The following is a 23328-nucleotide window of genomic DNA, read 5'->3' on the forward strand; positions in this document are numbered from 1 at the left end:
GTCACAACTGCAACATATGGAAATTCCCAGGCTAGGGGTTGAAATTTGAGCTGCAGCAGAGGCCTACACCACAAGCCACAGCAAAGCCAGATCGGAGCAGCATCTGCAACCTATGCCACAGCTCACAGCAATGCTGGATCCTTAACCCACTGATAGAGACCAGGGATTGAACCCACACCCTCATGGACATGTTGGGTTTTTAACCTGCTGAGCCACGACAGGAACTCCTGAATCAAGGATTATTTTTCCAGCGTATTATACTATGTCTGTATCAAATTGGGTTTCTTCCCCAAATTCAGGCAGAGCAGCACTTGGATTTAAACACTGCTGGTTGGTCCCCTTTCTCTCATAAGAATTAGGCTTCCCCTCCTTTCTGGGGTTTGTGGTTGGGGTAAAGGAGCTGGAGATGCTTGTCTTGTGCCATTTCTTGTGTGACATTCTTCTGCTCTGGACTGGGAGGTTATGCATCGGTCATAGGTCTGCGAGCTGCCCTAATGAAAGTGGTTCTCTAGCCTAGGATAATCAATAGAACAAAAACCCCATTGAGGCCGCCTCTTCCACTGCAGCCAAGACCTCCTACTTGGAGAAGGTCTGGGATCAGAGGTCTCCAAAGTGTCAGATGCCACACCTGAGTTTCTCTGTAGGTCATACTTATTCTAGAATATAATGGTATTGCCCAGCCATATGAACCATCTAGAAGGCTTCTAAAATGGTCCAACAATGACTGATGGATAGGAAAAAACAAGCCTGAAGCATTAGCACTGTCATGGGGCTATCAGTAGAGAGAGAGAGAGAGAGAGAGAGAGAGAGAGAGTGTGTGTGTGTGTTAAACATGAAGAAATGCAAAAAAAGGGGGCGGTAGGGTCCTGAAATTTTGGTTTTCTTAGTGTTTACATTTAACAAATGTAATTTTCCATTTTCCACCACACCGGATCATTAACCCAGTGCACCACAGAGAACTCCACAAATGAATGTCTTAAGCAAATATGTATATATCTGACCCCAGTCCACTTATTTGCCTGGGGCTGTTGGAAAGGAGGGAGAATAAGGAGTGTATGTGTATATTACAATGTCACATAATAATTACAGGATTTTAAAAACATATATTAATTTGTGGTACACTGCCTGATGTGTGCAGGTTTGATCTCCAGCCTGATGCAATAGGTTAAGGATCCAGCACTGCCACAACTGCAGCTCGGATTTGATCCCGGCCTGGGAGCTTCCATATGCTTTGGGAAGGGTGGAGAAAAGAAAAAAAAATAGAAAGGAAAAAGTTCCCTGGTGGCTCAGCTTGTTAAGGATCTGGCATCATCACTACTGTGGCTTGGGTTCGATCCCTGGCCTAGGAATTTACACATGCCATGGGCGGAGCCAAAAAAAAGATAAAAGTAAAATCCTTTTCAGTAGGATGGTAAGGAAAATAGGTGAGAAATAGATATTACTACTAGGTATTGAGTCCTTAGGTGGTATAGAACCACCTAACTCAGTGGTTCTTAGATTCTGCCATTAGGGATGTCACCCAGCACTGCCACATCTCACCCCAAGCTCTGGATTTGGAAGCAGGGCCAGAGCTGGGCGATTCCCAGAGGATGCTGATACTGCCGGTCCAGGGACCAATCTCTGATAGCAATTAATTCTCACCACAAGCAGGCTCCAGGGCAGATGTTGTTTCCATTTAATAGTTTAGGAAACCGACTCAGAGAGGTCAAACAGCTAACATAAATGCAGGGGCCAGAGTTCAGACTCATGTCTGCTTGTGGCTCTAACCTGTTCTGGGTGGGCCGGAGGTAGGGAAGGTGGGAGTTTGCCTGGGGGTGTTGGGAGGGAGAGAGGACGAGGACTAGAAAGTTGTCTTGAGGCTTTCCTTGGAGGGAAAGAGACCCCCTTCCTCCTGGACCGCCCTCCTTCTGCTTCACTGGGGGCTTTAAGTCCATTATCACTGCCTTTGGAATGCTGATCAGCTCTCCAGTCCATGGCAAGCATCCTTTTGCATTCAAAAATCGCTGCTCTTTATTGTCAAACTTTAGGGTTTACTTTTGGAATTAAACTTTCTTGTCCTTAGGTTTTAGGAATTAGCTTCTGACCCTTAGAAGAGTTGGTTTATTGATTAGCCTACTGAATGAAGTCCTCCCTTTGGCATCCAAAACCTTCATTATTTGCAAGTTTAAGGCTGTATTTGTACCTAAAGAGGACACTTGGAAGAGGCATTTATTTTATAACATTAGCCCTTCTCCACTACCCTCAAACTCCCTGTCCATTTTTTTAAAAGTAGAGTTGATTTATATTTCCAAATCCACCTTTTTTTTGGGCACATGCATGGTATATGGAAGTTCCCAGGCCAGGGATTGAATCTGAGCGCAGCTGCAACCTATGCCACAGCTGCAACAGCAACCAGATCCTTAACCCGCTGTGTTACAGCAGGAACTCCCCAATCCACTTTTTTTTTTATTACTCAATGAATTTATTATACTTATAGTTGTACAATGATCATCACAATCCAGTTTTATAGGATTTCCATCCCACAACCCCAATCCACTTTTAAAATGTATTTGCCTACTTAGTTCTCAAGGGCTTTATAGTGGCTGGAGTTCTGTGACCAAAACAGAATCCCCTCTTCCTAAAATTAACTTGCAGTCTCTTACCTTCCCTCACACCAGAGGAAACTCTGTACCAGTGGAGGCGGGAGGTGGGCAGTGAGTGGTGCTCAACTCCAAGCACAGTTGAAACTTAGAAAGTTAGTTAGAGCTGCAGCAGGCCTAGGGCTTGTTCTGTCAGCCTTCCCATTTCACAGCTGGAGACACCGAGGTCCAGAGGGGAAATGACTTGGCCCAGGGTCACTGGGTAAGTGGCAGGGCCAGCCATTCCAAGGGATTTCCATGCAGATCCTCTTTCTGCTGCTCCTAACCAAGCAGAGTTTGGGACTGAGTGGTTTTTACAAGGATTTCAAATGAGGCTCAGTCAGCCCTTAGGACACACAGGATGCGGAAGTTGCTCAGAGCAGGAATCTCCCCCAGGAGGCGCACTGTCTGGTTCCCCCAGGGCCGCTGAGCTAAGGGGGCCACCCAAGCCTTTAGTCCTAGCTTTCCTACCTGCTTTCTGCTTGAGATTCATGCCATCTCAGGTAGGAAAATCCCTAAAGCATGTTCTTTTAGTTTCTAAAAGCAGTATAAACGCTCATCTTCTGTAGTGTGTGTGATGGTGAGAAAGAAAGCGGTGGGGGAGGAGAAAATAAGTGGTAGGTACTTCAATGAGTCCTTCAGCCCTTCTTTTCCTACCAATCGGTGGAATAGACCATTGGCCCCAGATCTTTAGATTTCATGAGCCAGTCACATTCCCCCTCACTGTTTGAGGTTGACAGTTTATTTTGTCATGTAAGAACATCTTTAAAAAAACCAACACCGTCCACCACCACTACTACTTTGTGGTAAAATATAAGTCATAGGAGTTCCCGACATGGCTCAGCGGTAATGAACCCAAGTAGTATCCATGAGGACAGAGGTTCAGTTCCTGGCGTGGTTCAGTGGGTTAAGGATCCAGCATTGCCGTGAGCTGTGGTGTAGGCCAGCAGCTGCAGCTCTGATTTGACCTCTAGCCTGGGAACTTCCATATGCAGGGGGTGTAGCCCTTAAAATATACATATAAATATATGTGTATTTATTTATTTATATAACATTCACTTCTTTTTTCTTTTGCCATACCCATGGCCTGTGGAAGTTCCTAGGCCAGGGATCCAGCCAGTGCTGCAGTTATGACCTGAGCCACAGCTGCAGATCCTTAACCCGCTGAGCCACCAGGGAACTCCCCGTATGCACCATTTTTAAATGCTTTTCTGTGGCTTTAAGTACATTCACATTGTCGTGCAACCATCACTACCATCCATCTCCAGAACTTTTTACCTCCCGACTGAAACTCTATCCATTGAACACTAAGTCCCCAGTCTCCCCTCCTTCAGCCCCTGGCAGTCATCTTTTAGACAATTTCCTTTTAAAAGGATGTGTATCACCTTTATTCTCATAATGTTAAAATAAGTGTGCCTTTATGAAGGGCCTCCTCCTATCCCCACTGTGGTGGGCGGTGACCCTCCTTCCCCTGGGCTCTGTGACCGGACCCACCATTGCAGCCACGGGAACCCTCCAGGGAGGAAAGGGGGCCGAGCCGTAGGGGTGCTGATTGCTCTGATGCCTGTGCTCTTAAGCACCCCCTGAGGTTTGGGGAGGCCAAGAGGCAAATTCTGAAGCAGCTGTGGCCTCGACTAATTTATCAGCAAGTTTAAGGAGCGGCAGCTTTTTCCTACCAGCTGCTGGCGCTTCCTTCCCCAAACCGGTGCTGCTGGGCATGGGGGGAGGGGAGGCCGTCCTGAAGTCCTGGTAGGGGGTGGGGGGAGGGCCACACATTCTTTTCTGCAAAGAACCTGACGGACTTTAAGGTCAGAACCCGGCTGAGTGGGAGCTGCCGGGTTACCTCTTCCTAGTCCGCCCTCCCCCACTCTTAATGATCTTTCCATTACAGAACCCAGACCAGGAAGTGCCTGACAGGTCACAGCTGCAGACACATGGCTGGGAGGCCTGGGCTCCGGGCCAGTGGTGGGAGGGTCCTAGTTCTCCTATTAGCAGCGGGACCCCTGCACGCGTGCGCATGGACACACACACACACACACACACACACACACACACACACCCCACTTCACCTAGATATCCAGCTTTTCAATGACATCTCCATGGAAGGTGTTCTTACTTCTGTGTTGTAGCAGTTCATGGCTGGTGGTCCTTTTGCCTGGAGTTTGGGACATGATGTTTAATAAAGGCAGAAGTCCCCCACTGGAGTGTCCCGGTCCCCTGAGCGCACAGGAATGTCCTTACTGGGCTGGGGGTTCTTCAGGGGAAGATTTCCATCAATGGGCAAGGCTCTCTAGCTCCTTTTCCCAATGAGGACCCACTGAACATGGCTCTAGAAGCTTCCACTCGAGATGCTTCCCTAGTGGTCCAGGGCCATTGTAGGGCACAGTCTTAATGCCAACAAAACAATCGGTTTAACTCTATGATTCTATCAGCATGCCAAGTTCCAAACATTTTGTGGGGAGGTCTAGAGGCAAGAGCATGGGCTCCGCAAATACAGAGACCCCAGTGAGTCGAGAAAGACCACCCTTCATTTTCTCATCTCCTCCAGGGGGCTGGCTCCCGCCCCCTGCAAGTTTGCTCAGGAAATGTTAATTTACCCTCAATTGTGTCCGAGGGGGGCAGTTGTCACACAGGAGTTTCTGTCTCCACCGCCAGCTGTGTTGTTGGCTTTCTTCCCTGAATCTGCCAAAGCTGAGTTCTCGGGTGCCAAATGTGAGCCGGTGACAAACTTCTAGGAACCAGAAGCCGAGACCTCCCTTCCCGGTAGCGGCAGGGCACCTACCTCAGCTCTTCGTGGCTGAGTGGATGTCACGCTTCCTGCCCGTCTCAGGTGAACTTGCCTCTTCCCAGAGCAGCACTTGCTTCCTGGTCAGGTAGGCGGGAGAGCAGCCGAGGGGACCAGCGGTCCTTTTTGGGAAATGAGTTTTCTTTCCATCTCTGCCCAGGTTGCCTCTATAAAAACTTGGGAGGTGAGAGGATGGGGGTTTGGGGGGAGATTTCTTTTAAAACAACTCCTGGGCACATTCCTTTGTTAATCAGGTAATTACAGTCTTTCTCCCCAGCCTGGAAGTGTCCTTCCCTCACTGGGAGGTAGTGGTGGGGGGCGGGGGACTCCATCCCTGGGGAGGGAAGAATGTACACACACAAAGGAGGCATCAGCTAGAAGCTGGCCCTGGGGCTTGAACCCTGGACTCCGATCTGGTGTAGAGTGACTCATGGCCACATTTGTGGGAAGGTGGGCATCGGAATCCCAGGACTCCGCTGCCCATGACTTACTAGGGAGCTGGTTTTGGAGGGGGTGCCAGCTCCTGGCTATGGCTTTGGCCAGCGCCTGCGGCCCTGCACTAAATTACAGTGACGAGGTGAGATGCACAAAGGCCCCCAAGATCTTTTTTTTTTTTTTTTTTTAATAAAAACAAAACAGGGCTCCGGCCCCGCAGCCCCTGGGCCGCTGAATGGCGATGGCTTCCTGTCAGGATTAGCCGAGAGGCCTGGGCATGTGTGCACTGCCTTTCTCCTCAGGAAATACCTTCAGTCGGCCCCGGTGGGGTCCCCATGGCAACGCGCGGGGGGACCCGCTGACTGGGGCCATTCAGCTCCCATTGTTGCCCGGCCCCTTTGTCGGGAGCTGTATTGCAGCCCCTCTGGCAAACACAGCAGTTCGCACCGTTTTGTCAGGCTGAATGTGGAGTTTTTACATTTTAATGGGCTCTTCTGGCAGTGACCCATTGGCATGCAAAATGCTCCTTCTTGCTTCTTTTCTTTTTGCTATTAAAAAAAAAAAACCCTACACTCCCAATCCCCTGGGTCGGGGTTGGGGGGGGACAGTGAACACGGCAGGATCAGGGTGTCAGACCCTGCTAATTGATTTGGTGTGTTTCCGTGTCCCCTCCCGCACACACCTGTGCGCCCCATTTCTGCAGTACTCCCCCTTATCTTGAGGACAGTCTGAGTACAGGGAATCGCACATCTCAAGGGCTTCCTCTCTATGTCTCCAGTGCTTGCCGGATGCTGGTCCGTTCCCCAAGAGATTTCGGCGATTTCCATCCCCCCTCTTGTACTGTCCCAGCCAGACTAAAGTAAGTTTTCAGTTCCATTTCAAAGCCAAAATAACGTAATAAAAACCTCTGCAGAGGGCTCCTGGAGCCCCGCTGGGTGTTCCTTTTAAGTCGCTTTCAAAGCCACCCTGAGTTCCTCCCCCACCCACAATTGCCCCTCATTTATCTCTGGGGAGTTTGTGCCAAGACTGTAAACATTCCTGGACTACCAGTTCCCCACGTTCCCTAGGAGGATGGCTGCCCTCTCCTATTTTTCTTAGCCCAGAAATGCAAATCAAAAGGATGTCATAGGGATGACAGCTGGGGAGACCCAGGGACATCGTGCCTGGATTTGATTGGGGGCGGGTTATCCACACCCTGTGCCCTTCCCCTTCGGAGCCTGGCACACAGGTGACTCCACACCTGACCTCGAGAGGAGATCAGAATGTACTCATGGCCCAGCAGAGCACTCAAATGAGCTGCATGATGAGCCCATGATCAAGCCATGAAAATTTCGAAGTCCCATTAAGACAGACAAGGGAGTTCCCATTGTGGCTCAGTGGGTTAAGAACCCAACAAATAGCCACGAGGATTCGGGTTTGATCCCTGGCCTCACTCAGTGGGTTAAATATCCGGTGTTGCCACAAGCTGTAGCATAGGTCATGAATGCAGCTTGGGTCTGGTGTGGCTGTGGTGTAAGCCAGTGGCTATGGCTCCGATTTGACCCCTAGCCCTGGAACTTACACATGTCGCAGGTGCAGCCATGAAAAGACAAAAAAAAAAAAAAAAAAAAGAGAAGATGAAGTCTGGGGAAGGATGGTGAAGCTGGGGAAGTCTCCAGAGAATAAATTTTCACGTCCAGGAAAGCAATGGAGAGATTGGAGGAGAAAGGCATTTAGGGAGACAGCAGAATGAAGGGCAGCAGGGTACTGACTTGACTTGGAGGTGGAACTAGGAGTGCTGGGGTGGGGGGTAGTTGAGAAGCCCCAGGTCCTAGAGGAGGGGGACTCAAACCAGGCTCTGGGGGAGTGTCTGGGATGGATGCAGGTGCCTGCGAGGAGAGGGGGAGCTTGAGCGCTGGGACAGTCAGGATGTGTGATCAGGAGAGTGGTCCAAGAGCTGAGTTGAGAGCTCCTTTGCCCAAGATTCTTAATCTTATCCTTAGAGTCAGGCAGGGATCATCTAAGGTCCTCTGCTCACCTGTAAGCTGTACCTACAGTGAGGGGCTTGAGACCGGAGAAGGTGGCTGACTGGAGATTGAGCCAGGGACAGAGGTGGAGGAGGGGGGAGCACACCATGAACCTGTGGCCAAGACAGAGCTGTGAGTACCTCCCACTGTCCCATGTGCTGGGTGAGGGGCCAAGGTCCCACCTAGAGCCAGTGCTGACCCGTTTTGTGACTTTGGGAGAAGTTCCTCAACCTCCCTTTTCTTTCTTTTTTCCTTTGGCCACACCCATGGCATATGGAAGTTCCTGAGCCAGGGATTGAATCCAAACCACAGTTTCGACCTATACCACAGCTGCAGCAATGCTGGATCCTTAACCCACTACACCACAGCAGGAACTCCTCAACCTCCATTTTCTAATGTTTAAGGAGAATGGATGTTGGAGTTCCCTGGTGGCCTAGTGGATTAAGAACCCGGCATTGTCACTGCTATGGCGTGGGTTGGATCCTGGCCTGAGAACTTCTGCATGTCATGGACACAGTCAAAAAAAAAGAAAGAGAAAAAAGAAAACAACTAAGTGAGAATAAATGTGAATAAACAAGAAGTTGAATAAATGTGCCTTGGAAAGTACCAAAATAGGGCATTCCTGTTAGTCCTGGATCTGCCCCTGTCACAGTGTCACCCCCCACCCCCCGCATTTCCTCATCTGCCAAATGTGCACCATCACACCTGCTTGCCTTTAAAGAGTAGATGAGTATGACCAGGAAAGAGCATTTATAAGTTAAAAACACCAATTTATAAAGTAGTGGTTGTGGGGCTAAGGGAATGGAAATGGGAACATGAGGTCAAAAGCAACCAGTTGCAGAATCCCATGCAAGAAGGTAGGAGACATGGATCTGTGGGCTGACCAGAAAGGGTTTCCATTTCTTTCTGGAAGTCAAGGATTGCCAAGTCAGTGAAAGTTAGAGGCTCACATTCACAATAGTCAAGACATGGAAACAACCTAAATGTCCCTCAACTGATGATTGGATTAAGAAGATGTGGTATGTATATACAATGGAATATTACTCAGCCATAAAAAAGAAGAAAATAATGCCATTTGCAGCAACATGGATGAAACTAGAGACTCTCATACCAAGTGAAGTAAGTCAAAAAGAGAAATACAAGTACCATATGATTTCACTTATATCTGGAATCTAATATATGGCACAAATAAACCTTTCCACAGAAAAGAAAATCATGGACATGGAGAATAGACTTGTGGTTGCCGGAGGGGAGGGGGGGACCAGGACTGGGAATTTGGGGTTCATAGATGTAGACTATTGCCTTTGGAAGGGATAAGCAATGGGATTCTGCTGTATAACACCAGGAACTATGTCTGGTCACTTGTCACTTGTGATGGAGCATGATAATGTGAGAAAAAAGAATGTATACATGTACGTGTGATTGGGTCACTCACTGTGCAGTAGAAAATTGACAGAACACTGTAAATCAGCTATAAAGGAAAAAATAAAAATCATTATTATTATTATTTTTTTTTTTAAAGGAAAGAAAGGAAAAAAATTAAGTTAGAGGCTGCCTTTCCAGACCTGGGCTCTGGATGTGTGTGAATTCTGGAGAGCCAGGCTGTGTGGGTTTGAATCTCTGATGGGCAGCAGCTTACCAACAAGGTGGGCCGGAACCTCCTTGTACCTCGATGTCCCCATCTGTCAAATGAGGGCAGTAATAGTACCTACTGCACAAAGTTGTCATGAAGCTTGGCACACTGTGTTAAAAGTGTTCATAGGAGTTGCCGCTGTGGTGTTGTCTGTGGCAACTCGAGCTCGATCCCTAGCTCACCACAGTGGGTTAAAGAGCCTGTGTTGGCAAAGCTGCAGCTGGGATTCTATCCCTGGCCTGGGAACTTCCATATGCCATGAGCGCAGCCAAAAAAAGAAAAAAAAATCGTTCACAGTATATGGGATATACATAGTAAGCCTGCTGCCAATATTGGCCAATATTATTATTACTGTTTTCATAGCTGTTTAAGGATCCCAAGATAATATATGGGAAGGCACGTGGTAAATCCCAAAGTGCTATGCAAATATGCTGTTATTCCTCATGGGTTTATGCTAAGTTGTGGGGCTTGGGGATGGCTAACTTCCAGACCAAATTGGTTCTTACGGGACCAGAGCTGGTGAAGTGGTATTTCAAAATGCATTTTCAGGTGTATTTGTCCATGCAGCATGAAAGGCCTGCATTCACAGTCTCTTCAGAGGAATATTTTCCCTGGGACTTTTTTTTTTTTTTTCCAAACGGCTGTTCCTTGGGCATATGGAAGTTCCAGGCTAGGGGTCAAATTGGAGCTGCAGCTGCCAGCCTACACCACAGCTACAGCAACACCAAATCTGAGCCATGTCTGTGACCTACACCACGGCTCACGGTAACCCCGGGATCCTTAACTTAGTGAGCGAGGTCAGGGATCGAACCCCCTTCCTCACTATGTGGGGTTCTTAACCTGCTAACCCACAACGAGAACTCCTCCCTGGGACTTCTTGAGTGTTTGTGTTCTATCCTCCACCTTCCAAGTTGAAATAATTGGGGGGGGGGGGCTGTTTTCTACCATGAACCTTCTGTTTTAAGCAGACCATACCGTCTGACCTCATCTCCCATCCCCTTCATCTGGAGCCACAGCCCTGCAGAGAAGCACTTCATCCTTTTCTGTTCCTGGCAAAGTTCTGTTTCCTTTCCTTACCTTTCTATACCCCTCTGTCATGAACACTCTGGCCCCCTCTGACCATCAGTACTTAAATTCTGAAATCTCAGAACCTGTGTTGAATCACCTGTCCTGGGCTCTCTATTCCTCTCCTGTTGTCTCATGCTGCGTGATCAAGTGCTTCCTACACACCCAGGTGTTGTGTAAACCTTGTCACCCCGTTTAGCACAAGGCTAACCAGCTCCTTTGTTTAACTCATTGCATCTCTTTGCACAGTAACCAGGGCCTGCGGAGATACCTAGTGATAGCTATTTTGAAGAAAGCTCCCTGCCTTCTTGGATTTTTGGGAGCTGGGGTCTCATAAGAATGATAAGGTTTGGGTGGATCTGAGCCTCCTCAGGGCCATTCCCTACCTTCCACAGTGTCCTTGGCTGGCAGAAGACTCAGTTTATATATATGTTTTTTTTTTATTAAAGTATAGTTGATTTACAATGTGGTGTCAATTTCTGCTATTCAGCAGAGTGACTTATTTATATGCATATATACATTCTTTTTTATATTCCTTTCCATTATGATTTATACCAGGAGATGGATATAGTTCCCTATGCTGTACAGTAGGGTCTCACTGCTTATCCATTCTAATTTTTTTAATTTTTTTTTTTTTTATCTTTTTGTCTTTTGTTGTTGTTGTTGTTGTTGCTGCTGCTGCTATTTCTTGGGCCGCTCCCGCAGCATATGGAGGTTCCCAGGCTAGGGGTTGAATCGGAGCTGTAGCCACCGGCCTACGCCCGAGCCACAGCAACTCGGGATCCGAGCCGCGTCTGCAACCTACACCACAGCTCACAGCAACGCCGGATCGTTAACCCACTGAGCAAGGGCAGGGACCGAACCTGCAACCTCATGGTTCCTAGTCGGATTCGTTAACCACTGCGCCATGACGGGAACTCCCCATTCTAAATGTAATAGTTTGCATCTACTAATTCCAAACTCTCAGTCCATCCCACTCCCTTCCCCCTCCTTGGTAACCACAAGTTTGTTCTCTATGTCTGTGAGTCTGTTTCTGTTTTGTATGTAGGTTCATTTGTGCCACATTTTAGATTCCACATATAAGTGATATCATATGGTACTTGTCTTCCTCTTTCTGACTTCACTTAATATGAGAATCTCTAGTTGTATCCGTGTTGCTGTGAGTGTCATTATTTCATTCTTTTTTATGGCTGAGTAGTATTCCATTGTATCTATGTACCTCATTGAAGACTCCATTTAGAATCGAGAACTTGGATCTGATCTGATGAACCCAGGGTAGAACTGCCCACTAGGTGACAGTGGCAGTTTTCTGGCCAGTCCTTCCATAAGCCAAATGCTACATCCTGTTGACTTGAAAATTAGAAAGCCCAGGTATTTTGGAGGGAAGTAGGAGGGGAAAGGGACTCCGTAGGGCCCCATCAACATTAATCGTGTCCCTAGACTTGAGAGCACCATCCCAACCTCTCTTTTTCTAGCTGTTTCCCTGAGGATTACTAAAACTGTGGGTCCCCAGGGGATGGAGGGATTCCATTATTGAAGCAGGATGCTTTGATGCTCTCCTGTCTTCTGGAGAGGTGGCCAAGATGCTAATGGCCTCCATCCTCTAAGAATGTTCAAGTACAGCCCTACTCTACCCAAACCTTCCCACCCCGGGGGATAACCCCCGAAACTCTCCGTGACTCTGCTGTGGGAGTGGAATCACTATGTGCCATTTTCCCATGGTGCATTCCAAGTGCACTACACCCAAAGCCTGTCCTGCTAAACACGCTTTCTGCCTCAGGCCAGGTCACCAAGGAACCCAGATACCAAATATCCCTCAGCCTCATCTCTCAGGAAACAAGACACATCAAGCCAGTGTTTTGGTTCGTTACCTCCTTCTCTGCATCGCCGTCCATTCATCAGGTGCGCCAAGAGTTGGCATGTCTTTTCAAGCAGCTAAGCAGCAAACTGCTTTCTCTCCTTCCTTTTCTGTGGCCAGCTCAATAAAGGTGTGACTTGGCTCCTTTCTTCCTCACACCAAACAACAAGCATAGCTCTAGCCTGTGGGTATTGACTGGAGAAAGGCCAGCTCAGCAGAGATAAGTCCCCAAAACAAGGCGGGCCTTTCCAACAAGGACCTAATGGGTGACACTGGCAAGACCAAAAGCGAATGCAGAGTAGGGACTTGATTGTTGCAGCTGAGCAGTGGTGGCCTCAAATCAGCTGACTTCCCTAGGACTCCCCAAGGTCAGGGCAACTACGCCTGGTGGTAACCAAGCCATTAAAAAAGGGGGGAGGATAGTAAACCAGCAGGTGGTCAGTTACCTTCCCCTCACCTCCTGGAGGACAATGGCATTATCTGTCCCTGCTTTGTAAATGGAGACTTTGACACACATCCGAGAGCACTATTAGTTAGTCATGAATAAATCCACTGCCACCCCCAAAAGCCATAGGCTGATTTTTGGTTCTTCTAAAAATAAGTCCTTAGCCAGATGCTAAATTCAGTTCAAGACCTATGGGGCATTTTCTTTGTCTCTGACCTTGTGAGGCACTATGAGAAAGTTATGGTAGGCAATTCTGCTCTGAGTTGCTTGCCATTTCTTAAGAGAGGGGCAGCATGGACACTTTGGACAAGTAGGGAACGATATGCCCCAATGTCCATCAACCAATGGATGGATTAATAAACTGTGGTATATCCACACAATGGAATACTGTTTGGCCATTAAAAGGAATGAAAGTGCTGAGACATGGTGCAGCATAGAAGAACCTTGAAAGCACTATGCTAAATGAAAGAAGGAGGACACAAAAAAACTACGTAATGTACTGAGTCCATTGATATGAAATATCCAGTATAGGCAGATCTGTAGAGACAATGACTGTCTAGACTGGGGAGGGGGAGGGGTAGTGAGTGACCCCTGACAAGTATGGGGTTTCTGTTAGGGTGATATACATGTTGTAAAGCTAGACTGTGGTAATAGTTGCATAACTCTGTGAATATACTAGAAAGCATTAAATGATACACTCTAAATGGGTGAATTCTATGGTATATGAATTATATCTCAATAAAGATGTTTGAAAAAGCAACAATACAAGATGGTGTGGAATTGAGTACGAATCTATGTGGTTCAGAGAGTAACGGTTTTATGGAAAATGAGGGTTGAAGTGTGCATGTCAGCAGAGGGCTTCCTGGGCATTTTTGATGGTGCTTTTTTTTTTTTTTTTTTTTTTTTTAATGGTCAAACCCAAGGCATATGGAAGTTCTTGGAGCTAGGGGTCAAATTAGAGCTGCAGCTGTTAGTCTACACCACAGCCACAGCAATCTGGGAATCTAAGCCTCATCTGCAACCTACCCTGCAGCTTGTGGCAATGTTGGATCATCCTTAACCTACTGAGTGAAGCCAGGAATTGAACCTGCATCCTCACGGACACTATGTCAGGTTCTTAACCCACTGAGCCACAACAGGAACTCCTTTGATGGTGCATTTTAGGTGGTGGGGGGTAGGAGGGCTCTAGAGAGATGGCTGACCATCTTGAGCAGAAGTAAGTTTTGTTGTGGGGGCAGAATGTGGGAGCCTGCTGAGAGGAGCCGGACTTGGAGTGGAGGGTGGGGAGAAGGTCACTTGAGGAGGTGGGTACAGACTTTTGTGTGCGGAGCCTTGAATGCCAAGCGTGGGGTTAGAATGCATCCTCTACACAGCCTGGGATATTGATCAGGAGAATGAATGGGACCAAGGCACCAAGGCCTGGAGCGTCAGGGGAAGTTCGACCGGCAGGGGGAGAGAAAGCTGGCTCTAGAGGCTTTTTGTAGATCACGTAGAAGAGTTTGCACGTCCTCGTTGGGATGAGCGGGGAAGTTTTAGATTCCAAGCAGGTCTCAGCAAGGCCAGTCTCCCATTGCTGCTTTCTCTTGGGGAAACGCCCTGTTCTCCTTGCTACCTTCTTGTTTCTCAGGACCTGTCGAAATAGGCTGTGATGCCACAGGCTAAGAATTTGAGCTTACCGGAGTTCACTGTTTGACCAACGGCTGGTCGAGATCACGAGCTGCAAAATATTTAATCAGTGAGGTCATTGCAGGGAAATGAGATTTGATCCATAGGAGCGTCTTCTGTTTTCCTGAAGGGTCAGGTCTGAGCCGCTTTTCTTCTCCTTCTTTTGGCAAAACCACAAACCATTAAAAATGGAAAGAATAACTTTTTTTTCAAGAGCCACAAAAGCTTATTTTTAATCAGTTGTGTGGTCTGCTCACCTTTGTGGTGTTCCTCTTGACCTGATTCACGAAAATAAATGAGTGCCAGCCTAGTGGTTTCCAAACCCTGTTAAAGCAGCACCCCCTTTTGATGACTCAATATTTACCTGATATTTAAGGCAGAGCCCTTGGGCCCAAGGTCACCAGGGCCTGCAGCCTTGGCCCCTGAACCTCATCTGAGGCCCCTGAGAGAAAAGCACTGTTAGTCCCTTGCACACAGGATGCCCATTTTTTCATTGGTAAGGTGTCTAGCAGAAACCTGTTTAGGACTTCAGAGAGAATTCGTTAAAATGAGGTGATGAAGTGGAGTTCTTTTGTGGCCCATCAGGTTAAGGATCCGGTGCCATCACTGCCGCAGCTTTGGTTGCTGCTGTGGCGCAGGTTCCATCCCTGGTCCAGGAACTTCTACATACTGTGCAGAAGACCAAAAAAAAGAGAGAGAGAGAGAGAGATGGTGAAGGAGAAAAGGGAGTTTGGAGGGGAACACAAATGAAAAGATGGTGCATCATTATCACATTATTCAGCGAGCATTTATTGGCAGCTCTTATGTGCCAGGCGCCATCCTGGGTGCTGCGGTTTGAAGGTCAATATGACATGTCCCTAACCTACAACCCAGTTGAGAAAGGGGACTTGCCTTCAATGTGACAGGTGTGAGCAGAGGGCACCTGACCCAGGCTGGGGTCAGGAAAGGCTTTGAGGCAGTTTCCAGCCAGGCTGAGAGCTGGGAGGGTGTGTGGAGAGAGCCAGGCAGACACAGTACCTTTCAGAGCCTTGTGCAGCAGGGACTGGTGGTGAGAAAGAAAGAAGCCTCCAGAACACAGTAGAGGCTAATCAGGTGGTGGAAATGAGCTGCTGCAGGCACATTCTCCTGATGGGGGGTGCACAGGCACAGAAGATGCCAGGAGCAGGCTTGCATGTCCTGAGAGGTGCTGGGAGACAGGTCAGCCCAGGATGGTGGACTTTTCCTGGGCCCAGCATTTCTGTTAGTCAGTGCAGCGTGGTGGGTGAGAGGGACCAGTGGGCTGTGGGGAAGGAGAGGTGGGGAGGGGGGTGGATGTGTGTGCCAGTGTGTCGGGGGAGGGCAGGGGAGAGGAAGGTGGGAAGTTTGAGAGGGGGAGCCCCACAGCAGGCTGAGGAGAAAGGAGCTTTGTGTGCAATGGCTTTTGCTGCCAGAGCAAGTGTGGGTTTGGTGGCAGCTGCAGGCCTCCGTTCCTAATATAGTCAAAAGTTTCGAATCCTTCAGCCCAACACCTGTTAGCAGGAGGCTCCCCTGAGCTGACCTCTCCTGGGGCTGCCTTTCCCACATATGCATCCTCTGCATCCAACTCGCTGCGGGGCCCAGACCTCCTCCCCCATGCTGAATCACTTGAACCCAGAGCCCCCCTCATGACAAATTGCCTTCTCTCAACACGGGGGTTGGAGGGGGGGGTTGCTAGGTTTGTAAGAGGGCTTGTTCAATGGTTCCTAGGGAAAGGGGTGTGGCTGCCCCAGCTAAAAGCTAACAGGGTGTTCCTCTGGGAAGCAGCCACTCTGGCAAAGAGCTGAGTGTGTGGGGAGGGGGCGCTCCAGCTGCCCCCCACCCCCAGGATGGAGGGAGGTGAACCGCTTAATGCTGCTGCAGCTGCTTCCTAACTTTGCCTCTTTCTTCCTTTGCCCTTCGGAGGAGTGGGGTAGAGAAGCAGCGATGGTGGTGCCCAGGTAGCCCGCCGTCTCCCGACTGACCCGTCCTCCCGTCCCCACCACCTCCCCAGCTCTGTAGCCCCTGGGACGCTGCAGCTCAGAGCGGCTGGCCTGGCGTAATGCCCTTTGTCTTTCCCCTCCCCCATCCCACCCCCGCTCCTCGCGTCCTCTCCCGGCCCCTGTGGTGGCTGCAGCTCAGCCCTGGGGAGCCCCCGTGGAAGTGGAGTCCTTCCTGGTCCACCCCGGTGACCTGCTGCAGCTCCGCTGTCGGCTGCGGGACGATGTTCAGAGCATCAACTGGCTGCGGGACGGGGTGCAGCTGGTGGAAAGCAACCGCACCCGCATCACAGGGGAGGAGGTGGAGGTGCGGGACTCCGTGCCCTCCGACTCCGGCCTCTACGCCTGTGTGACCAGCAGCCCCTCGGGCAGCGACACCACCTACTTCTCCGTCAACGTCTCAGGTTGGTAGCAAAACCCACCCCCTTTTCCCCGGACCCCTCCCCCCTGATTCCCACCCTCTCTGCTGGTTTCAGGGGGAGGCAGACCTCCTCCCCTGTCCCCACTCTGCTTCAGAAGCTGCTGCCCACTAACATCGCTCCCGCCCGCGCGTGTGGCTTAGCTGGTTGGGGGGGGTGACCGGTGGTGCTGGCCTCAGGCCAGCTTCCAGGACCTACCTTGGGGATGATCGCTGGCAAACCTGGGGCAGTAAGACACTGTGATTTCTACACCAGGGCTGGCCCACATCTCCAGGGTGCTAGGAGGCTCAGGCAGCTTCCACTCTCTCATTCCTTGCCACATGGACTTGGTACTTGGCTTAGTGATCAGAGCCCCCAAATGCCCAGTGAGGTCCTCACCGTTCTGGGGGATGGTCCAGGTGCGCTGCCATAGCCATAGCTTGATGGAAAACATCTGTCTTCCATCTTTCTGTGTTAGGACAGCCAGGGAACCCCAGGGCTCTGTGACTTGGGAGTCTGCCATTTGTAGGATGTGACTTTTATAAAACCTTAGGATTCACTGACGTAGAGCTGAAATTTTCTGTATGCCATCTGTGCATCCCAAGGTGCGGGCCTGGCATCTCTTCTCCCAGGAATAATCTAGAACCTGCCCCTTACAGAGGGACTTGCCCCCTTCATTTTCCTCCAGGTCCCCCAAAGCACTAGAAAGAACTGGAAAAAGCTCTGGCCTGAACCCTGATTGGTGACCACGTGTTCCAAGGGGATACTTGTTGGCGGCAGGTGTGGGCAGCTGCGACTGTGTGGGGTCCTCCCTATCTGCCCTGCTTCAGAAGGGCAACTCCCAAACCTCAGCAGGTGCATGTTGGAAAAATTCCGACAATGGGTAGTTCATCCCATGACTTTGGAATTGGCTTCTGGCCACAGTGCTTAGATCGGTCTGGGTTCCCAAAGGAGGACACAGGTTCCCTGGCTGCTAGCTCCGAGACCCAGCACATCCAGGTGATGCTGAGTTGAGTGAGCCTCTGAATGCAGGGTGAAGTTAAACCGAAGAGGACCCAGCTGCCCAGGGTGGAGCTGCCCCATATAAAGGCTTCTGGTCAGAGAAGGGCAGCACATTGTGGTTGGGGAAGGAGGGGCACAAGCATAGGGCTGGTGGTTAAATAAAGCATTTCTGTTCCCCAGAGGGACAGTCACGAAGGGAAGAGTGGGAGAGGTAGCTGTGTTCATCTGTAACTGGACTGGCCTTTATGTTCGTGGCGTGGCTGTTGATTGGATGGAAAGCTAGCCAACCCTTTTCCCCTGGAGGGACTCAGAGCCCCCCTTTTCCTTCCTGTAGATGCTCTCCCCTCTTCGGAGGATGACGATGACGATGATGACTCCTCCTCAGAGGAGAAAGAGACAGATAACACCAAACCAAACCGTATGCGTGAGACACTGCTTCCTACCTTACTGCCCTTGGAGCCTGGGGATTGGGTCTGAACGGGAAGGGGGAGGCTGGGGCGACTGGAGAAGGGGAGGGGGCCCATGGAGTCACCATTCCTGGCCCTGGTATCCCTCGGGGGTCCGGATCCCTGCAGGCACTGTTCATAGGTGGTGGACAGGGGAGCGGGGACCTCGGTCCTGAGCCTGACCAGCCCCTGTCCGTCTCTCTCGGCTCTCCTCGGGCAGCCGTGGCTCCGTACTGGACATCCCCAGAGAAGATGGAAAAGAAATTGCATGCGGTGCCAGCTGCCAAGACAGTGAAGTTCAAGTGCCCCTCCAGTGGGACTCCTAACCCCACCTTGCGCTGGCTGAAAAATGGCAAAGAATTCAAGCCTGACCACAGAATCGGAGGCTACAAGGTACTTGAGTTTAAGTGAAAGAGTAAGAGAGACACTGCTGAGAAAATTCTTATTTATATATGCCTTTAGTTGTTTGAAATAATGCTTCCTAGCTCTAAAAGCAGAAACTTTTCAGAGTTTCCATCATGGCTCAGTGGTTAACGAATCCGACCAGGAACCATGAGGTTGTGGGCTCGATCCCTGGCCTTGCTCAATGGGTTAAGGATCCGGTGTTGCCGTGAACTGTGGTGTAGGTCGCAGACTCGGCTTGGATCCCTCATTGCTGTGGCTGTGGTGTAGGCCGGCAGCTACAGCTCAGATTAGACCCCTAGCCTGGGAACCTCCATATGCTGCAGGAGCAGCCCTAGAAAAGGCAAAAAGACAAATAAATAAATAAAAGCGGAAACTTTTTGTATACAAAAAAATGCAAATCTTTTCAGTCTTTTTTTCTTATGTATGTGGGTTTTCCATGGCTGATCACATTGTGTTTATAATTTCTTGTCAGTTGTTAACGTTATAACACAAGTCTTTTGCCATGTGTTTGAAAGATAATTTTTCATGGCTGCATAACATCCCAGTATTAAAATGTCCCATCCTTTGATAACCTGTTTTGTGATACCAGCTTTCTTTCACTGCTACAAATAATGTTGAAGTGATCATTTTTTGTACTTAAGTCTACATCAGTGTTTTATTTATTTATTTCAAATTTTATGGCCATACCTGTGGCATATGAAGTTCCTAGGCCAGGGATTGAATCCAAGCCACAGCTTCAACCTACGCCACAACTGTGCATATCCTTTTAACCCGTTGCGCCAAGCCTGGGATTGAACCCGAGCTTCCACAACAACCCAAGCTACTGCAGTCAGATTCTTAACCCTCTGCACCACAGCAGGAACTCCTATGTCAGGATTTTAAAATATCCTTTAGAACAGATTGCTACAAGTTTCTAGATCAAATATAAGCATTTTTTCAGCCCTTAATGAATGTTGCCCAATTACCTTTTTTTCCTGATAATTAGGTAACTTTTTTCACTTATTCATTTATTACACGAACATTTCTTGAACACATGCCTTTCCAGAAAATATACCAGGCAATAGAGTTTAAAGGACAATGTGAAGACATAAAATTTTACAGTGATTTGCCCTAATAGAGGATGATGTCATGAGTTGGGGTGTGATTTTATTTTCTAATTTTATTTTACTGTGGTAACAGTTACTTTCTTTTTAAGAGGGGAAATGGATTCGCCCTCCCATAGCACAGTACGAAAATGACAAGCTCACTCTCCCTTTGCCAGCAAAGTTGGCCTAGAATATCTCATTGTTCTGTGTGGGTTCTTCTGCTTAGTAACAAACTTAGAATTCTCATGTGTTAACAAGCGATTTCCATTTTCTTTTGTAAAAATTGTTGGTGTGTGTCCTTTGCCCGTTTGCATTTCTGGAAAGAACACCCTCATCATAATCCCCTCTTTAGGATTTCCCACTGTGGTTTAGCTAGTTAAGAAACCAGCTAGTATCCATGAGGGTGTGGATTGGATCCCTGGCCTCGCTCAGTGGGTTAAGGATTCGACGTTGCCCTGAGCTGCAGTGTACGTTGCAGATGCAGCTCGATCCCAAATCGTGGCTGTGGTGTAGGCCGGCAACTGCAGCTCAGATTAGACCCTTAGTCTGGGAACTTGTGTATGCTACAGGGGCGGCCATAAAAAGACGGGGGGGGGGGAGAAAAAAACTTCCTCTAGAGCTGCTGATTATCCCTGTACCTATTCCTCTGCTGTCTCACCCAGTTGCTCATTTCTCATTAATCTTGTCTAAGAAAAGCAGAGGGAAACCTTTTTTGTTCTTTTTTGGCCATCCCCACAGCACGCAGAAGTTCCCAGGTCAGGGAGCCACACCAAACCCACACCACAGCAGTGACCCAAGTCACAGCAATGACAACGCCAGGTCCTTAACTTCTAGGCCACTAGGGAACTCTGGGAAACCTTTTAAATTAATTCACCTGGGGCATGCAGGGCTCTGGGCTCTGAGTGTTACAAGGCGGTGTCCTGCCCATATAGAATTCCATCTCATAGGGCAGTGGGTGTGCACAAGCACTGCCAGGAAAAGCTCCTGTGAGGTACAGAGGGACGGAGAGAGCATTTCTGACTGGAGATGGGGCCGTAGGAGATGGTCTTTGAAATGACATGTGAAGGGCAGACAGACAGGGCTGGAGTCTTAGCGGGGTGCTGTTCTGACTGGCACCAGAGCAGCCTGGACAGAGACGCAGGCTGGGAAAGTCCCCAGTGTATTTGGGAGGGTGCAGGAGGCACCTTGGTCCAGATCACGGATGGCCTGGGCTGCTGTGGGCAGACTTCCAGAGTCCTCACTCCCACTTGCTGGTCTGACTGATGCCTCTTTGCAGAGTGTAAATGGGCCAGGCGGGGTGGGGTGGGGGACATCTTCCCCTCCTTGTCCCTGCTCAGCAGCCTGAGCTGCGTGCTCTGTGCTCTGATTGGAGGGTAAGGGTCATGGGGCAGCAACACCCACATGTGGCTTCTGCCCATATACTCCTCCAGTCCTGCCATGGAGCCCCTCACCCTGTTTCCCTTCAGGTCCGTTATGCCACCTGGAGCATCATCATGGACTCCGTGGTGCCCTCCGACAAGGGCAACTACACCTGCGTCGTGGAGAACGAGTATGGCAGCATCAACCACACCTACCAGCTTGACGTTGTGGGTAAGAAAGGACAGTGGCAAGAAGAGGGGCTTCAAGTGGGCCAGTTTCCTTAGGAATGGAGTCAGGATGGTGTGGCATTTATTTGCAGTGTCACCTTCCACCTTTATGCCTCCCTTCTTTTATCCCTAAAGAGTCTGGACGGTCAGACTCATTGTCAAGTGAAAGGTGCTGTTGACGGTCTCTTGCAACAAGTGACTGAGTAGTGATGGTACATATAGCGTAATAGCGGCTGTCATTCTGAGGCTGCCAGCAGTCTGCTGGGGGCTGTATATACACCACAGGCAGTTCTCGCGGCACCCCTGCAAGGCAGGCACTGTTATCCCCACTGTGCAGAAGAGCAGACTGAGGCTCAGAGATGTCAGACACCTGGTTAAGGCAGAGCTCTAGGCATTGCCTGAGACACTAGGAAGACGGTCCCACCTCTGGGTGCTGTTCCTGCAGCCTGTTCCTTCTAGAGGTTCTGAATCTCATTCTCTAAAGAGAATGTAAAAGAAGGGAAGACTTTCACAGCCAGCATTCCACCTTGACTTTGAGGATCTGGTGTAAAAAGAAGCTTCTGATCCAGGAGGACAAGGGTAGGGTCTGAGGTTCAGCATGTCCAACAAGCTCCTGGTGATGCTGGTGCTGCTGCTCTTGGATTACACTTTGGGGTCGGGGAGTGGTTTGTTTTTTGGCCACATCCATGGCATGCAGAAGTTTCCAGGCCAGGGATCAAACCCACATCACAGCAGTGACCCTAGCCACAGCAGTGACAACACTGGATCCTTAACCCACCAGTCCACCAGGGAACTTCTTGGAACACACTTCGAACAGCAAGGGTCTAAGTGGCTGTGATTCTAGTTAAGGGCAGGTAGGCTGTGCCAAGGTCCAGGACTCAGGTATGGGGTTCTCCAGGAAGGCAAGGGAGATTCAGGCCTGAAAGTGTAGATGCCTGGCCTGGAGGAAAACAAGCTTAGGACCTGAGGAGAGGGTATCCCTTCTCCCAGCTCAGGGCCCAGAGGCTGGGGCTTAGGTGCTGGGAAGTACTCTGCCCAGTCCTGGGAAAGCCTAGGGGCAGCGCCTCCTCTTTGGTGACCTTTGTGGTGCCCTCTCTCAGCATCCCAGCCAGGAGCAGCCACGGCAGAGCCTGATAAGCCCCTCCCTCTCTTCCTCCACAGAGCGGTCCCCTCACCGGCCCATCCTGCAGGCAGGGTTGCCAGCCAACAAGACAGTGGCCCTGGGCAGCAATGTGGAATTCATGTGCAAGGTGTACAGTGACCCACAGCCCCACATCCAGTGGCTAAAGCACATCGAGGTGAATGGGAGTAAGATTGGTCCGGACAACCTACCTTATGTCCAGATCTTGAAGGTAATCTTGACCCCAGTCTCTGGGGGCTGGGCTCTGGGAAGCAAGCCTGTCTCTTCTGGGGCCCAGGTTGCTGTGGTTGGGCTCAGTGCCCATGATGGGGCCCCGTCCCTTCCCTTCAGGCACAGGCTCTATCTTAAATGGGGACCTAGCCACGTTCTGCAGGACCAGTGGCAGGTCACAAGGCGGAGGCGTGAGGAGCACAGAGGGCTGGCTGTGGGCCTCTATGGTTCCTAAAGAGCTTTGAGAATGACTGCACCCAGGCTTTTGGGTCGGCAATGCCAGGAAGGCATTGGCGCTCCCGCTTTTCCACTGCCCACAACCACAGCCTTTCCAGCGAGTGTCTCCCGGCCTCTGCCCTGGTTCCCACGTCACATTCTTTCTGGCATGTGGGGTGAATGACAGGGCACAGCTTAGGTAGGGTTGGAAGAGCAAAGGCCACAGGTCAGTCCTCAGCAGTTTCAGGAGTAATGGCATTTTCTTCCTCTTCCTCTCGCTCCCAGACTTTGTCCCTGAATGCGCCATTAATCCAGGGAAGGGTAATTGCCTAATT

At 49.7% G+C, this 23328-nt stretch overlaps 1 protein-coding gene across 21 annotated transcripts in view; it reads left to right on the forward strand.

The window, feature by feature from the left end:
- The window catches only part of FGFR1 (fibroblast growth factor receptor 1), a 53522-nt gene that overhangs the window by 20075 nt on the left and 10119 nt on the right, over positions 1–23328 (forward strand). For 7 of the 21 annotated variants that reach the window (XR_014829898.1, XR_014829897.1, XM_085000067.1 and 4 more), the window contains exons 3-7: positions 16642–16908; positions 18239–18328; positions 18571–18743; positions 21307–21430; positions 22588–22778. Coding sequence is in view for 17 of the 21 variants with exons in the window: in XM_085000067.1 (XP_084856193.1) it covers positions 16642–16908; positions 18239–18328; positions 18571–18743; positions 21307–21430; positions 22588–22778 (845 nt within the window). In the remaining 4 variants the exon portion in view is untranslated. The remainder of the gene's footprint in view (positions 1–16641; positions 16909–18238; positions 18329–18570; positions 18744–21306; positions 21431–22587; positions 22779–23328) is intronic. The other 14 variants (XR_014829899.1, XR_014829901.1, XM_085000054.1 and 11 more) reach the window with 3 other exon arrangements.

Source organism: Sus scrofa, chromosome 15 (genome assembly GCF_054392235.1).
Source record: "Sus scrofa isolate SSC_HxYL_T2T_F1_AM1 chromosome 15, Sscrofa_HxYL_maternal_Yorkshire_Landrace_v2.0, whole genome shotgun sequence".
NCBI lineage: Eukaryota > Metazoa > Chordata > Mammalia > Artiodactyla > Suidae > Sus > Sus scrofa.